The sequence below is a fragment of the Oncorhynchus clarkii genome, chromosome 8 (genome assembly GCF_045791955.1).
Source record: "Oncorhynchus clarkii lewisi isolate Uvic-CL-2024 chromosome 8, UVic_Ocla_1.0, whole genome shotgun sequence".
Taxonomy (NCBI): Eukaryota; Metazoa; Chordata; class Actinopteri; order Salmoniformes; family Salmonidae; genus Oncorhynchus; species Oncorhynchus clarkii.
The window spans coordinates 27811581-27826933 of NC_092154.1; the positions used below are offsets into that span (position 1 = coordinate 27811581).

General features: G+C 41.3%; 1 protein-coding gene across 1 annotated transcript in view; it reads left to right on the forward strand.

Moving 5' to 3' along the window:
- The window catches only part of LOC139415619 (potassium voltage-gated channel, subfamily H (eag-related), member 5a), a 117453-nt gene extending 114076 nt beyond the window's left edge, over positions 1-3377 (forward strand). Inside the window, exon 12 of the mRNA XM_071163734.1 lies at positions 2244-3377. Within this exon, the coding sequence (XP_071019835.1) occupies positions 2244-3377 (1134 nt within the window). The remainder of the gene's footprint in view (positions 1-2243) is intronic.
- The last annotated feature ends 11976 nt before the right edge of the window (positions 3378-15353 follow it).

Sequence of the window (15353 nt, forward strand, 5' to 3'; positions counted from 1 at the left end):
TGTGGCGGGTCAGGCACAATGCACGCTGACATGGTCGCCAGGTGTTCAGCGCTTCCTCCGACACATTGGTGCGGCTGGCTTCCGGGTTAAGCGGGCGTTGTGTCAAGTAGCAGTGCGGCTTGGCTGGGTTGTGTTTCGGAGGACGCACGGCTCTCGACCTTTGCAGCGATGGAACGGGACTGTAACTACCAATTGGATATCACATAATTGGGGAGAAAAAGGGGTAATAAAAAAAATGATGATCCTCTACAACTGACTTGGAAGTAGTAGGAAAAAAAGTATTTGTCAATTAGGGGAAGTTAATTTGGAGAATCAATGAAATCAACCATGGAAGTATATAAAATAATAGGAAATCCAAGATCAGAATTTTTGTTTCTGGACACGGCCTGGGTATCACAGCAGCTCACCCACTTATCTTGGCACTGTGGCACGGTATGGACAGCTAGTAATAGATTAATTAATAGACAATAGATTAATAGAATGGATTTAGAACTCCTATTTTGTAAGGGACAGGAAATGTTGCCTGTGCATTTGGCCAGTGACAGGCATTCCACATTTAACACCAACCCACATGTGAAAATCTAAATATCAAGTATTTGGGGGGTTTGTATGCAAAAACAAAAATGTTTCTGTTTTTCGATGTCTATCCAAGAAAAAGGAAGTCCCCCCCCTGCTGTTCTCTCACTCCTGATTGCCTCGATTTAATGCAGAAAACAAATGATCCCAACTTACCCCTGGCAGCCACTATCTTTTGATCTTTCTCTCCTCCACTCTCAGTCTCTAAAGCTACTACACTCTTAGAGGATATGGTGCTATTTAAAACCATAAAGGGTTCTTCTGTTGGCCCCATAGGAAAACCCTTTGAAGAACCCTTTTTGGTGTCAGGTAGAACCATTTTGGCTTCCATGTAGAACCCTTTCTCCAGAGTAGATAACAAGCGGTATGTGCTGCTCTATTTTTACCTCTATAGAGTGCCTGAAGGTCCCACCAAGATAATCCAGTGTTGCCTGAACTGACATTGAGAAAAACACTACTTGGAGTAGTGGCCTCTGTGTATTAACTTAAATGATAGATAAAGAAACGAGACCTAACACAAATTAAAAAATAAATCCCTCATAATGAGATGCCTCAGGTTCTATTGTGGTATTATCAAATACAATAATCCCAAATTGTTCCTAGAGAAGGTGCTCTTATCCTCGTTAATATAAAGAGTAGAAAGCCAAGGAGCAACTATGTGCCCACTCCAGTTTGTGAAGCTGGTCTGGTTATGCCTGCCTGGGTTATCAGTAAGAGGACTGAAAAATGTATTAACACCATCAAATTAATACTGTATGTAATCAAAGCATCACTAAGGGCAGCACAGAAACCCAGAGTCAAAAGGGTCCAGAGATGGAGAGAAGGGGGTGAAGACGATTTTATTACATGTATGTCTATCAGATATGCATTACCCAAAAGCCTATCACAGATGTCACGTTGGCAGTCATCAGACGTTGCTGATGTCATATTAAATATGCCACTAGGTGTCAGTCTTTCATTGTTTAAACGCAAGGTGTTACCATTGTGTATATAACAAAATATATGTGACAATCTCAACAGTTATTAGATCAAATGATCTATCATTTGCTATGATTGTATTTTCATTTTACTTCAGGTGCATCAGCATTATGAGCATTATTATGAGATGTTTACCAGCAGATTTACACTGTGTGCAACAATATTGGCATAGTGCACTATACATACGGTGATTGGAAATTACAGATCTGCTAAATCTGTAACTATCATAGATGTGCATTTTCAAACTTTTTCTCTCAATACAATTTGGCGTCCGTCTGTAATGTCGCTAGACGTTAGTACTGAAAAATCTATAAACTTAAGTCTTATTTTGTTAACAGTGATTTGTTTTCCTCTAGGTCTATGCAGCACAAGTTTATGCCTCTTCAGGTTTATATGTTAGCTTTAATTTGCAAGTAATGGCAAAACTCTATCTAGTGAACATGCAATCAGTAACACTGCTCAGTTCAGTATGTGCATGAGTTGTTTTGGTGCTCCGTTTAGTTGCTAGTTGTTTTGTGTTCATCCTATTAAATTATAGCATTATATTTTTAATTGTATGGTGGTTGGAAAAACATGTCCTGCCAGAAGCGTAGTATATGCAAGACAGTATACTTGTGATTAAGGCATGTTCTGATTCACCAGCCTGTCCTTACGCATATATCTCTCTTCCCCTCGCAATATCTCTGCAGATAATCTTCCGAAAGATCGCAGATGTGAAGAAGGAGGAGGAAGAGCGCCGGCAGCAGAAGAATGAAGTAATGCTCTCCATTCCTATTGACCACCCGGTTCGCAAGCTCTTCCAGAAGTTCAAGCAGCAGAAAGAGATTTGCATGCCAATCCAAGCTCAGCCTGACCTGGAGCGCAACCGGCTTCAGGTTGAGCACCACCACCCCCTTACCAATCTCCCACACCAACAGTGTCAGACTCACCCCTTGCAGCACCAAAATGGCTCCCCGATGCAGAATGGGGCACCTGGCACAGGTGGAGGGACTACCAGCAGTGGCTCCAGTGTAGTTACTGTCTCCCAGATCACCCCGTTGCAGAGTTCACTGGCCTATGTCCACACTGGGGAGCCCATTCACACTGGTTGTCACGAGGTCAAGGAGCTGAAGCCCAGTGTGGTGGACCAGAACTGCCTGAGGGTCACCAGTCTGGTACGGCCCAGGGGTGGAGGTGGTGGTCAAGGCTGGATGAGGTTTAAGAATGCTACAGTAGTAGTGCCACTGGCCCCCGATGAACCTGAAGGGCCACAGCAGAAAGAAGAGGAGGAATGGGGTGATGTGTCCCAATCCTCAGAACAGTTGACTGATGACAGCAAGAGCCAGGAGGCAGAAGGTGGGGAGAGCAGCAGCGGGGGTGGCGTCAGCAGCACAGGAGAGGGGGGCGACGAGAAGAGCGCACTCCACAAGACAGACTCCTGCGACAGTGGCATTACCAAGAGTGATCTTCGGATCGACAGGGCAGGGGACGCACCAAGCCCCTATGAGCGGAGTCCAATGGGGAGAAGTCCTTTTGAACACAGCCTCGGGGTTGGGAGTGTGGGTGTGCTTGGCCACCCCTTCCAACCCATGTCTGAACAGGTGCTGCTCCAGTCCACTCTCCAGGAGGCCAAGCTGGAGCTGAAGGGAGATATCCAGATGCTGAGTGGCCGTTTATCAACACTTGAAGCCCAAGTTAGTGAGATTCTCAGATTGCTGTCTGAGAAGAGGAGGCTCTCACTGCCGCAGACCTCTACCCCCAAGGCTAAGATCAAATGCCAGGACATCTTCACCGTGTCAAGACCTGTCACACCGGACATTGAGAGAGACAATGGACCTTTTTGAATGACAAAAAAACATTGATGTATTTATTTGCGCCAACTTCCGTGCCCAATCTTTTTCTTTAATGGACAAGTTGAGGGAACTGGACACAGAATTTAGGTGGGAAATTGTTTTAGTGTAAATAACCATTTGCATGTCCAGCTGGATTCTGGCCTGCCAAAGATATTTTAAAGAAACCTTTGGATTGCAATTGCTTGTACATTTATGCAGTTGACTGCATGCATCAATTATTTAAAGATACAGATTTTTCACTGTACAGTATCTTCAGTACAGTAGCACAGGGATTTAACCGTTTTTGACTTTGTTGATGTACTTTCACATTGAGTCTGCTCTTCCCAGGTCCAGTCTGTAGACCTTCTATACCGAGCACAAACAGCAGTAAAGCAGTAAAGAGATTTGTAAGAGCTTGGGTCACATAAACAAACATGTTACCGAAAAAAACTTTCCTCATTTAGCAACTTCCCTCATTTAGGTTAATCATGGTTAATCTTTAGTTAGCATTTTAATTGGAAATTAAAGATTTCCATTTTGTTGACTTATTTTTGTGTTGGCAGCCCTGGATTTAAGGGTTGTTGTGATCACCCCATACAGAAGCAATCTGTCAATATAATAATGAACAATCTGACAATAAGAATCAGACAGAAGGCCCCCTAGTAGTTCAGAAGGTTGTAAATCACTGATTCATATCGTGATCCACTAGTAGGTCAGAAGATTGAAAATCACTGATTCATATTGTGATTGCAAAGTGCAATGCTTAGAGTAGTCAATAATCATCTTGTAGACTTCCTGGTTGTTATTACACAACTTTATAAGATCTAAAGCTGTTTTATTGATCAGATGTTCAACCTGACTGTACCGATTGACAGAAGGTTGGTTACCAGTGTGGGCCCAAAACAAAGAAATGCTTGATACACAGGTATAGTCTAACACTACAAACCTGTATTGATAAGATCTAAAGCTGTTGTAATTGATCAAATATTCAGTACATCAATGCAGACTGACATGAACACAGGCCCTGTTTAGGCAAATAGCCTCTGTGACTGTCTAATTGACAGAATCAGAATCACCTTTATTCGCAAAAAAATACATTTTGCTGTGGAAAACTCGATCCAAAGATTAAGGCAGAGATGATTTAATGAAATAATAGAACAATATTTAATCAAACAGCTGCAAGGGAGATGTATCTGTGATTTCACAGGGAAGAACTCAAAGAGTAAATGGTTTCCATGTCCATTATATAGTGGGAGGTGATAATACAATCATAATGTTAAGCAACAGTTATTTTATCAAGCAACATTATTTTAGGATGTAGACATAACAGGAGTCTATGAAAGGCATAACATCACAGTCCGACACAGAATATATCCATTGAGAAGTTACAACAGCTCACCCTAAATTCTGCCACCACAATTTGCAACAGGAATTTGAAATGGTGCTGCCACAATAAACAGAATATATAGGCAGACAAACAGGATATACAGGCAGACAAACAGAATATACAGGCAGACAAACAGAATATACAGGCAGACAATAAACAGAATATACAGGCAGACAATAAACAGAATATGCAGGCAGACAAACAGAATATACTGTATGTACGTACACTATGAACAATGAAGCTTAAAACTACAGACTACACTATAAAAACTACAAGCACATTATAGCTATGCATGTAGAGATGAATAAAAAACCCGACCTAAGGTAAGTCTTCATGAGATAATGATTAGCACAAATGTATTCTAAATTTGGTATTATTGCGTGATTAAATCTGTGCCTTAGTTTCTCAATTACCACCTCCAGTACAACATGATTTAGTGATGCTTATAGACCAAATAGTAGTGTTAAGAACTTACTAAGCTGTTTAATGCAGAGGTTTTTAATACAAAGTGATTTCAACCATACACTCCCCTTAGTTTTTCGTTATACTAAAAATGTTTCATACAAAAATGTTAATTCCAATTCTACAAAGATACAAAACTGTTTGTGGATTATGCTTGCATAGAGAGGACTTTCATGCATGTGCTTGAGATTTATTTTCCCAGATGGAAATGAATGGAAGCACCCTCATTGTTTACCATATCATATTGTTAGCTACCACTTTGTGTAGAGAGTGACCATGTCCACAACTGATTGAATGCATTTTGGAAAGTTGACATATCTACAGAAATTGCCTTGATAAGACACGTTATATAACAAACACGAACACAGAGCCGACACTATATAAAGACTATGTAAGCATAACTAGGCCAGATTCAAGATGCTGATTCAGTCCGCACACACATTTATTGTTTGTGTTTGCAAAAAATGTACAACTTTCATTAAAATCAGAATGACTTTGTTTTATCTTGTCTAATTACATGAATTAAAATGTTGTTAGCTGTTGCACAGGAACAATGTGATTTCTGCAGAATAAGTGTGATAGAATTCCCGACTATGGGTCATTCAGTGTGAATATAACGCTGTGCGCTGAGAGTCGGGAAGCAAGTTCAGGGAGTGAGTGTTTTAATAAAATAAACAGCAAGAAACACTACAGTACACAGACATGAAACTGAAACAGAAACAATCACGCCTGGGGAAGGAACCAAAGGGAGTGACATATATAGGGAAGGTAATCAGGGAAGTGATAGAGTCCAGGTGAGCGACAGGTGACAGTTGTGCGCCATAACGAGCAGCCTGGTGACCTAGAGGCCGGAGAGGGAGCACAAGTGACAGTGAAACTGGAAGAAAAATATACCATTGGGTTTCGGATATTTCTGAAATTTAGTTCATAGAAAGGTACTTTGAAGGAAAACATTTTGGCATATTTGACATTTGTTTGCTGAAGGATTATTGAGATATTATTTTTGTTGGGACATTTGGTCTTTTCACGGCCTCATTTAAGACACATTTAGTCTGTATTGGTGTCATCTGAACCTTCACCGTGTGCTCTGAAATATGAGCAAGCACAATAATATTTCAAACAAAATGTTTGATTTTAGCCAGTTTTAGCTAATTAGACTTCTCTAGGATGTTGTTTCAACCAAATCATTTAGAAATGTGTTAGCTGGTCATATAGCAATGTCCAGAATCTGACTTTTGGAGAATGTAGCAATGCTAGTGGAAACAGTTTGTATCAGTTCCCAATGGGCACAGACATCTTATCAACATCTGGTTGAGGTTTCAACTAATGTGAATTCAATGTGAAATCAACGAAAAGGTCACCATGTCATTGGATTTAGGTTAAAAGTTGGGTGAGAAAAATAAGAAATGGCCATATGTTGATGATTCTTTGCAAATCAGTTTTCCATGTTGAGTCAATGTCATCATAGATGTTTTTGGTAGAAATAATATGGAAACAATCTCGATTCAACCAGTTTTGTCCAGTGGGTTAATGGGAATGGGGTATACCTAGTCAGTTGTTCAACTGAATGTATTCAACTGAAATGTGTCTTCCGTGGGTTAACAGTGCATTCAAAATCAGCTAACTCTGATACAATCCGTTTCCACTAGCATGCTCATGGATTTCAGTTTGTATTGAATGCCATGCTCCTGTAATAAAACTTGAACTTGATTGTTACCTTTCCAAAAAATATTAGCCAAATTATTATGGAGGGTGCTAAATAACCAGCTAACACTTAAAACATTTTGGCTGAAACAACAATAACTTTGTGAAGTCGAAAATAAACGACAAGATTTTTTTTAGAATGCACCCAGTTTCGCTAAATAGGTTTGGCATGTTTCAAGTTGTCACGTTCTGACCTTAGTTCCTTTGTTATGTTTTTGTTTTAGTATGGTCAGGGCTTGAGTTGGGTGGGTTGTCTATGTTAGTTTTTTAATAATTTGGGATTTCTGTGTTCGGCCTAGTATGGTTCTCAATCAGAGGCAGCTGTCAATCGTTGTCCCTGATTGAGAATCATACTTAGGTAGCCTGGTTTCACTTTTGATTTGTGGGTGTTTGTCTTCCATGTCAGTGTTTACCACACGGGACTGTTTTGTTTATTCACGTTTATTGTTTTGTTCCAGTGTTCTGTTGTGTTTGAGTAAACATTATGGACACTTACCACGCTGCGCATTGGTCCTCCGATCCTTCTTGCTACTCCTCCTCAGAAGAGGAGGACGAGATCCGTTACATTGTTATTCTTGGCTTCAACAAGTAGACCTAAATGTCTTTACGCAGCACATTCACGCTTCTCAAGAAGTAAGAAAAAAATACTAGGCTCCTATAAATTGTATTTTATATACGAGGCACGTTCAACCATACACTCCCATTAGTTTTTCGTTGCACTAAAGATATGTTTCATTCAAAAATGTTAATTGTATTTTATATGCGAGGCTCGTTCTAAATAGGCAAGATAAATCCGCTTTTGACATCGCATTATAGGACTGAATAATGTAAATGTTTGGAGGAGCACGTCTTAGGAAATTGGGTGGATACTTGAACATGCAAAATTAAGTATGCAGGCATGTGAATTGTAAAAGCATCCAAAACATTTCAAAGCACTCTCACGAATAGACAATTTCAAATTATTTTACTGATAGGCCAATGCATGGACAGGATAAAAAAGACGCAATGACGCGCTGAACCAAACTTCGTTATAAACTCTGCAAAACAAGAAAAGTCCCTTTTTCAAGACACTGTCTTTCGAAGATAATTCGAAAAAATCCAAATAACTTCACAGATCTTCATTGTAATTAATGAACATGCACCTGTGGAACAGTTGTTAAGACACCAACAGCTTACAGACGGTAGACAATTAAGGTCAAAGTTATGAAAACTTAAGACACTAAAGAGGCCTTTCTACTGACTCTGAAAAACACCAAAAGAAAGATGCCCAGGGTCCCTGCTCATCTGTGTGAACGTGCCTTAGGCATGCTGCAAGGAGGCATGAGGACTGCAGATGTGGCCAGGGCAATAAATTGCAATGTCCGTACTGTGAGACGCCTAAGACAGCGCTACAGGGAGACAGGACGGATAGCTGATTGTCCTCGCCGTGGCAGACCACGTGTAACAACACCTGCACAGGATCGGTACATCCGAACATCACACCTGCGGGACAGGTACAGGATGGAAACAACAGCTGCCCGAGTTACACTAGGAACGCACAATCCCTCCATCAGTGCTCACACTGTCCGCAATAGGTTGAGAGGCTGGACTGAGGGCTTAGGCCTGTTGTAATACAGGTCCTCACCAGACATCACCGGCAACAACGTTGCCTATGGGCACAAACCCACCGTCGCTGGACCAGACAGGACTGACAAAAAGTGCTCTTTACTGACAAGTCGCGGTTTTGTCTCACCAGGGGTGATGGTCGGATTGAGCGTTACACCGAGGCCTGTACTCTGGAGCGAGATTGATTTGGAGGTGGAGGGTCCGTCATTGTCTGGGGCGGTGTGTCACAGCATCATCGGACTGAGCTTGTTGTCATTGTAGGCAATCTCAACGCTGTGTGTTACAGGGAAGACATTCTCCTCCCTCATGTGGAACCCTTCTTGCAGGCTCATCCTGACATGACCCTCCAGTATGACAATGCCACCAGCCATACTGCTTGTTCTGTGAGTGATTTCCTGCAAGACAGGAATGTCAGTGTTCTGCCATGGCCAGCGAAGAGCCCGAATCTCAATCCCATTGAGCACTTCTGGAACCTGTTGGATCGGAGGGTGAGGGCTAGGGCCATTCCCCCCAGAAATGTCCAGGAACTTGCAGGTGCCTTGGTGGAAGAGTGGGGTAACATCCCACAGCAAGAACTGGCAAATCTGGTGCAATCCATGAGGAGGATCTGGATTCGTGTCCCACTCCTTGAAAGCAGCAGCTATAGCCTTTAGCTTGGTTCAGATGTTGCCTGTATACTCGGAGTTGACCAGAAAATAATGCTCCTCTTCTATCATACGGTCAAATTAAATCAAATTGTATTTGTAGAATACACCGAATACAACAGATGTAGACTTTACCGTGAACTGCTTACTTACGAGCGCTTTCCCAATAATGCAGAGTTAAAAAGTACGAAAAATTTGCAAACATGTAAAAAGGAAATAGTAACACAATAAAATAACAATAACGAGGCTATATACAAGGAGTACTGGTACCGAGTCAACTACCTCACACTTCTGCACATTGACTGGACTCACACACACACACACACAAACACTCAGAGAGACACTTTCACACTCTTTTACACTCATTACGCTGCTGCTACTCTGTTTATTATCTGTTTATTTGGGGAAAACCATTCACTAAACCTGAAACCTCAACTAAATCTTGTAATGAATAATGTGGAAATTGAGCAAGTTGAGGAGACTAAACTGCTTGGTGTAACCCTGGATTGTAAACTGTCATGATCAAAACATATTGATGCAACGGTAACAGAGATGGGGAGAGGTCTGTCCAGTAATAAAGTGCTCCTCAACAAAACAAGTCCTACGGGCCCTAGTTTAGTCGCACCATTACTACTGCCCAGTCATATGGTCAAGTGCCACAAAGAGAAACATAGACAAATTACAGTTGGCCCAGAGCAGAGCAGCAAGGCTGGCCTTTAATAAGGTCGATGTCCGAGCCCTGCGGAATACTAATTAACATAATACAAAAATCCCCATGTCGCACTTCCGCATCTACAGTGAAAGGTGACATAGCTAGAGCGGTGTTCTAGCAAAATCGCCTGTTGCGTCTGAACCTCTATGAGAAGATGAGACTCTCACGAGCACAATGCCATGTTCGGTCTGTTTTGCTCTACGACTCCCACAAGCGTCTTGGGACTTGTCTAACGTTGGTACAGCTAATCTGGCAAATCCTGTCTGTTGTGTCAGAACGTACATGTCGGTTGTTTTGTTCTAGGATGGCCACAGGCCTCAAAAGACTCGTTTGAAGGTCCCCCGGGAACCAGTTGAAAAACATTATGGAAGTATATACAGTATGGGGTTAAATACATGTCCAAAACAATAACAAATGTTTCCTGATCCTTCTTATATCTCTCAGATATAGGACAGACACTTCAGAACAAACTTCCTTTTGATTTTTGGGTGGGACTATTTGTTGTATTGGCTAATAGCAGTAAGGCCAAAAATATTTTTTTAATATATATTTTTAAAACTTCAAGGGATCTTAAAATTCAAAATCAAATAGCTAACATCCATGACATGCATGTCAATCTCTCTTGGCTCAAATTAGGAGATTGACTGCATCACTACTTGTCTTTGTGAGAAGTATTGACATGTTGAAAGTACTGAGCTGTCTGTTTATTGGCACACAGCTAAGCCATTCATGCATACCCCACAGGACATGCCTCAAGAGATCTCTTCATAGTCCCCAAGTTCAGATAGACTCTGGGAAACGCACAGTGCTACACAGAGCTATGACTACATGGAACTCTATTCCAGATCAAGTAACTCAAGCAAACTGTAAAATCTGAAGAATCTCCCCCCCCCCCCCCCCCCCCCCCAGATAAAACTACACCTTATGGAACAAAGCGGACTGTGAAGAGACACACACACATGCACACACACAATCACGCATATGCACACATGCTAGCACAATCACTCTACACATGTATGGTGGTATTATACATGTTGTATTGTAGATACAGTATGTAGTGATGTAATAATGTTATATGATGTACTGTTTTATATTTTGTTTTATGTGTGATGTAAGTGCCTTAATGCGTTTGGACCCCAGGAAGAGTAGCAGCAGCTGATGGGGATCCCTAATAAAAACAAATACAAATAGAGGGGTCTGAAATCATTTTCTGTGCTTGTCTGATAACGGTCTATTTAAAAAAGAGTCTACACGGAGGGACGACTACAGGAAATGGAGTGCCAAGCACTCCCCCATTCACATGGACCGGCTGTAGTGGGGCGGGTCGAGAGCGTCAAGTTCCTCTGTGTGCACATCACTAAGGACCTATCATAGTCCAAACACACCATCACAGTCGTGAAGAGGGCACGACAACGTCTCTTCCCCCTCAGGAGGCTGAAAAGATTTGGCACGGGACCCAGATCCTCAAAGAGTTATACTGCTGCACCATTGAGATCATCTTGACTGGCTGCATCGCAGTTTGTTATGGTAACTGCTTGGCATCCGATGTTAAGGTGCTACAGAGGGTAGTGTGTACGGCCCAGTGCATCACTGGGGCCGAGCTTCTTGCCATCCAGGAACTCTATACCAGGGGGTGTCAGAGGAAGGCCCTAAAAAAAGACTCAAGACACCCAAGTCATAGACTGTTCTCTCTGCTGCCGGACGGCAAGCGGTACCAGAGAGCCAAGTCTGGGACCAAAAGGCTCCTGAACCGCTTCTACCCCCAAGCCATAAGACTGCTGAACAGTTAATCAAATGGCTACCCAAACTATTTTCATTGACCCACTTTTTTGTTGCACTTGCACTGGCTCTATGAACACTCACTGGACTCTACCCACACACTCATACATACTACACTGACACTCCACCATTCACACACAAACACACCCTTCACATACAATGTGGCTACTCTGTTTATCTATCCTGATTGCCAAATCACATTTATCTCTACTTACATGTGCATGTTGCCTAGACAATTTTACACCTACCTACATGTACATAACATGTACAGTACCAGTCAAAAGTTTGGACACACCTACTCATTCAAGGTTTTTCTTTATTTTTTACTATTTTCTGCATTGTAGAATAATAGTGAAGACATCAAAACTACAAAATAACACATATGGAATCATGTAGTAACCAAAAAAGTCTAAAACAAATCAAAATATATTTTATACATGAGATTCTTCAAAGTAGCCACCCTTTGCCTTGATGACAGCTTTGCACACTCTTGGCATTCTCTCAACCAGCTTTATGAGGTAATCACCTGGAATGCATTTCAATTGACAGGTGTGCCTTGTTAAAAGTTAATTTGTGGAATTTCTTTCCCTCTTAATGCGTTTGAGCCAATTAGTTGTGTTGTGACAAGGTAGGGGTGGTATACAGAAGATAGCCCTATTTGGTAAAAGACCAAGTCCATATTATGGCAAGAACAGCTCAAATAAGCAAAGAGAAATGACAGTACATCATTACTTCAAGACATGTAGGTCAGTCAATCTGGAAAATGTCAAGAACTTTGAAAGTTTCTTCAAGTGCAGTCCCAACAAACATCAAGCGCTGTGATGAAACTGGCTCTCATGAAGACCGCCACAGTAAAGGAAGACCCAGAGTTACCTCTGCTGCAGAGGATAAGTTCATTACAGTTACCATCCTCAGAAATTGCAGCTCAAATAAATGCTTCAAAGAGTTCAATTAATAGACATCTCAACTTCAACTGTTCATGGGAGACTGCGTGAATCAGGCCTTCATGGTCGAATTGCTGCAAAGAAATCACTTCTAAAGGACACCGATAAGAAGAGGAGACTTGCTTGGGCCAAGAAACACGAGCAATGGACATTAGACCAGTGGAAATCTGTCCTTTGGTCTGAGTCCAAATGTTGATTTTTGGTTCCAACCGCTGTGTCTTTGTGAGACGCAGAGTAGGTGAACGGATGATCTCTGCGTGTATGGTTCCCACCGTGAAGCGTGGAGGAGGAGGTGTGATGGTGTGGGGGTGCGTTGCTGGTGACACTGTCAGTGATTTATTTAGAATTCAAGGCACACTTATCCAGGATGGCTACCACAGCATTCTGCTGCATTATGCCATCCCATCTGGTTTGCGCTTAGTGGGACTATCATTTATTTTTCAACAAGACAATGATCCAACACACCTCCAGGCTGTGTAAGGGCTATTTGACCAAGAGGGAGAGTGATGGAGTGCTGCATCAGATGACCTGGCCTCCACAATCACCCGACCTCAACACAATTGAGATTGTTTGGGATGAGTTGGACCGCAGAGTGAAGGAAAAGCAGCCAACAAGTGCTCAGCATATATGGGACTCTTTCAAAACGGTTGGAAAAGCATTCCAGGTGAAACTGTCTGAGAGAATGCCAAAAGTATGCAAAGCTGTCATCAAGGCAAAGGATGGCTACTTTGAAGAATCAAAAATATTATATATATTTTGATTTATTTAACACTTATTTTTTTCATAGTGGGGTATTAGTTTGTAGCCCAAACAATTTGGACTCTACAGACATTTTTTGTGAGAAGACCAATTTTCGGGATGTCTCATAGTCTGACAAACACCGCTGTAGCTCGATCACTTTCCATCGCAGCTGCAGAAGGCTGACATAGGCGGATGCAGTGGATTGAGACTCAGCCCATGCAAAATATACATATTTTGTATTGTGTTACTTAGATTGATGCACATGTGTGTCAATAGACTCTTAAGGACTCAAATAAAATAAAAATGCGTCTCTCACATTCATCTTGCATTTGTATCCTTTATGTGTCAATGTTGCTGTTCATATGTTTACTATGTGTTTACTATATGTTTACTATCTTATCCGACTTGTGTTGGTCAATTTCTTCAACAAAGGATCAGGTCTTTATAATTATCAAACATACATTATTAATGGAAAGAAAACACATACTCTTTGTTTAAGTATTAAGATACTCCTTTAGTAATACAATTGTAGGCAGAAGTCGGTACAGAGTGCAAAATAACAGTATATGATAGTTCTCCCCAAGTTCTGCAAAATGTCTAAGACATCCTGTACCTCATATAGCCTCTCCCAGTCCTCCTTGTGTGAGTTTCCCTGGCAACAACAGAAGTGGGTTTGACAGAAACTTGACCTTTCATCACAAGTATAGAATCATAAAAATGTGAACGAGTGTAAGCATCTTCTGACAGGTAGCTGGTTTCATCAGGTCTGTGGCAGCCTTGTGTTCTCAGAAAACCAGATAACCACAGTGGGATCCAGACAAGGGGAGTCTAAATGTAGATGCCTTCTGATAGTGTTTGCAGGTCACAACACTCAAAAAAATGGTTTTAACACACACAGAGTGGTCTCCTGAGGAGGAGACCTTACAGATGATCAAAACATAATTTATTAACCCTTTAAAAGGTATAAGGACTTGGATTAACCCTCTTCACATGCTACAACGGAATGTATTTCTAGAAGTAATTCTATGCCTATTCCTAAAAAAAAACAGATTTAGGCTGAATCTCAAACTTAACACTCGAGCAGTCGAGTGGCCACTTGCTAATGTGTTAGACAGTGATCCCTCGAGTCTACCACTGTTTTGGGCAAAATTAGAATTTAGAAGATGCACACATGCATACACTTGTCAGTTTTCCCAAATTTTAAACCCATTAGAGAGCATTGTCTGCTGCGACTTATCTTGCAGCATGATTTGCTATGACACATAGACAGACGCACACTGCGACAGTGAGAACTTTGTAAAAACAAAACGTCATCTCTCTAGCAAGGCCCCAGGGTTCTGATCTGAAAAGACGCTTTGAAGTGTACCTACAGGCCAGCTTCGGTAATGCAGTTTAACTGAACTGAATTCCTATAGATGACCCTATAGTGAAGTCAAACTTCCTAATAAGACACTTTAATCACCTTAATGCACAAAACATCCATTGAATTATTCAAATAATTGTAGCCGAAGTCTATTTTTCTTCCATCACTCACAGACGAAGATATTAACTTTTTATATTAATGCTCTGATGTCATGAGCCCAGATGGCCTGGGAGAAGTGCAGGTTGGTTTGTTTAACTGTCTACTTGCATGGGTTGCTCTGGCAGTTTCCTGAGCATGACTGCATGATACAGCTGTCTGTCGACCACAAAAGCGCACAGCCTTAGTCAGCCAAAAAAAACGTAATGCTGTTAAAAAAAGGTAATGCTGTTAATATATTTTGATAACTTTTCATGTAGCCTAATTTTGGCCAACTAATGACCAGTAAAGCATTATTCCATCAGCAGAAAAGTGTGAATGGACTAAACATTCACTCTGTTACTTGTCAAAAACAAATCAGACCACTTGTGTTCATAACTACATTGTTGAATGTAAATGACAGCTTTATACTACTGCATTACTAACAAGCTAGCTAATTATTTTGAGTCTAAACCAGCCTGATTTCATAGATCCACTAGCCTATACTGTAA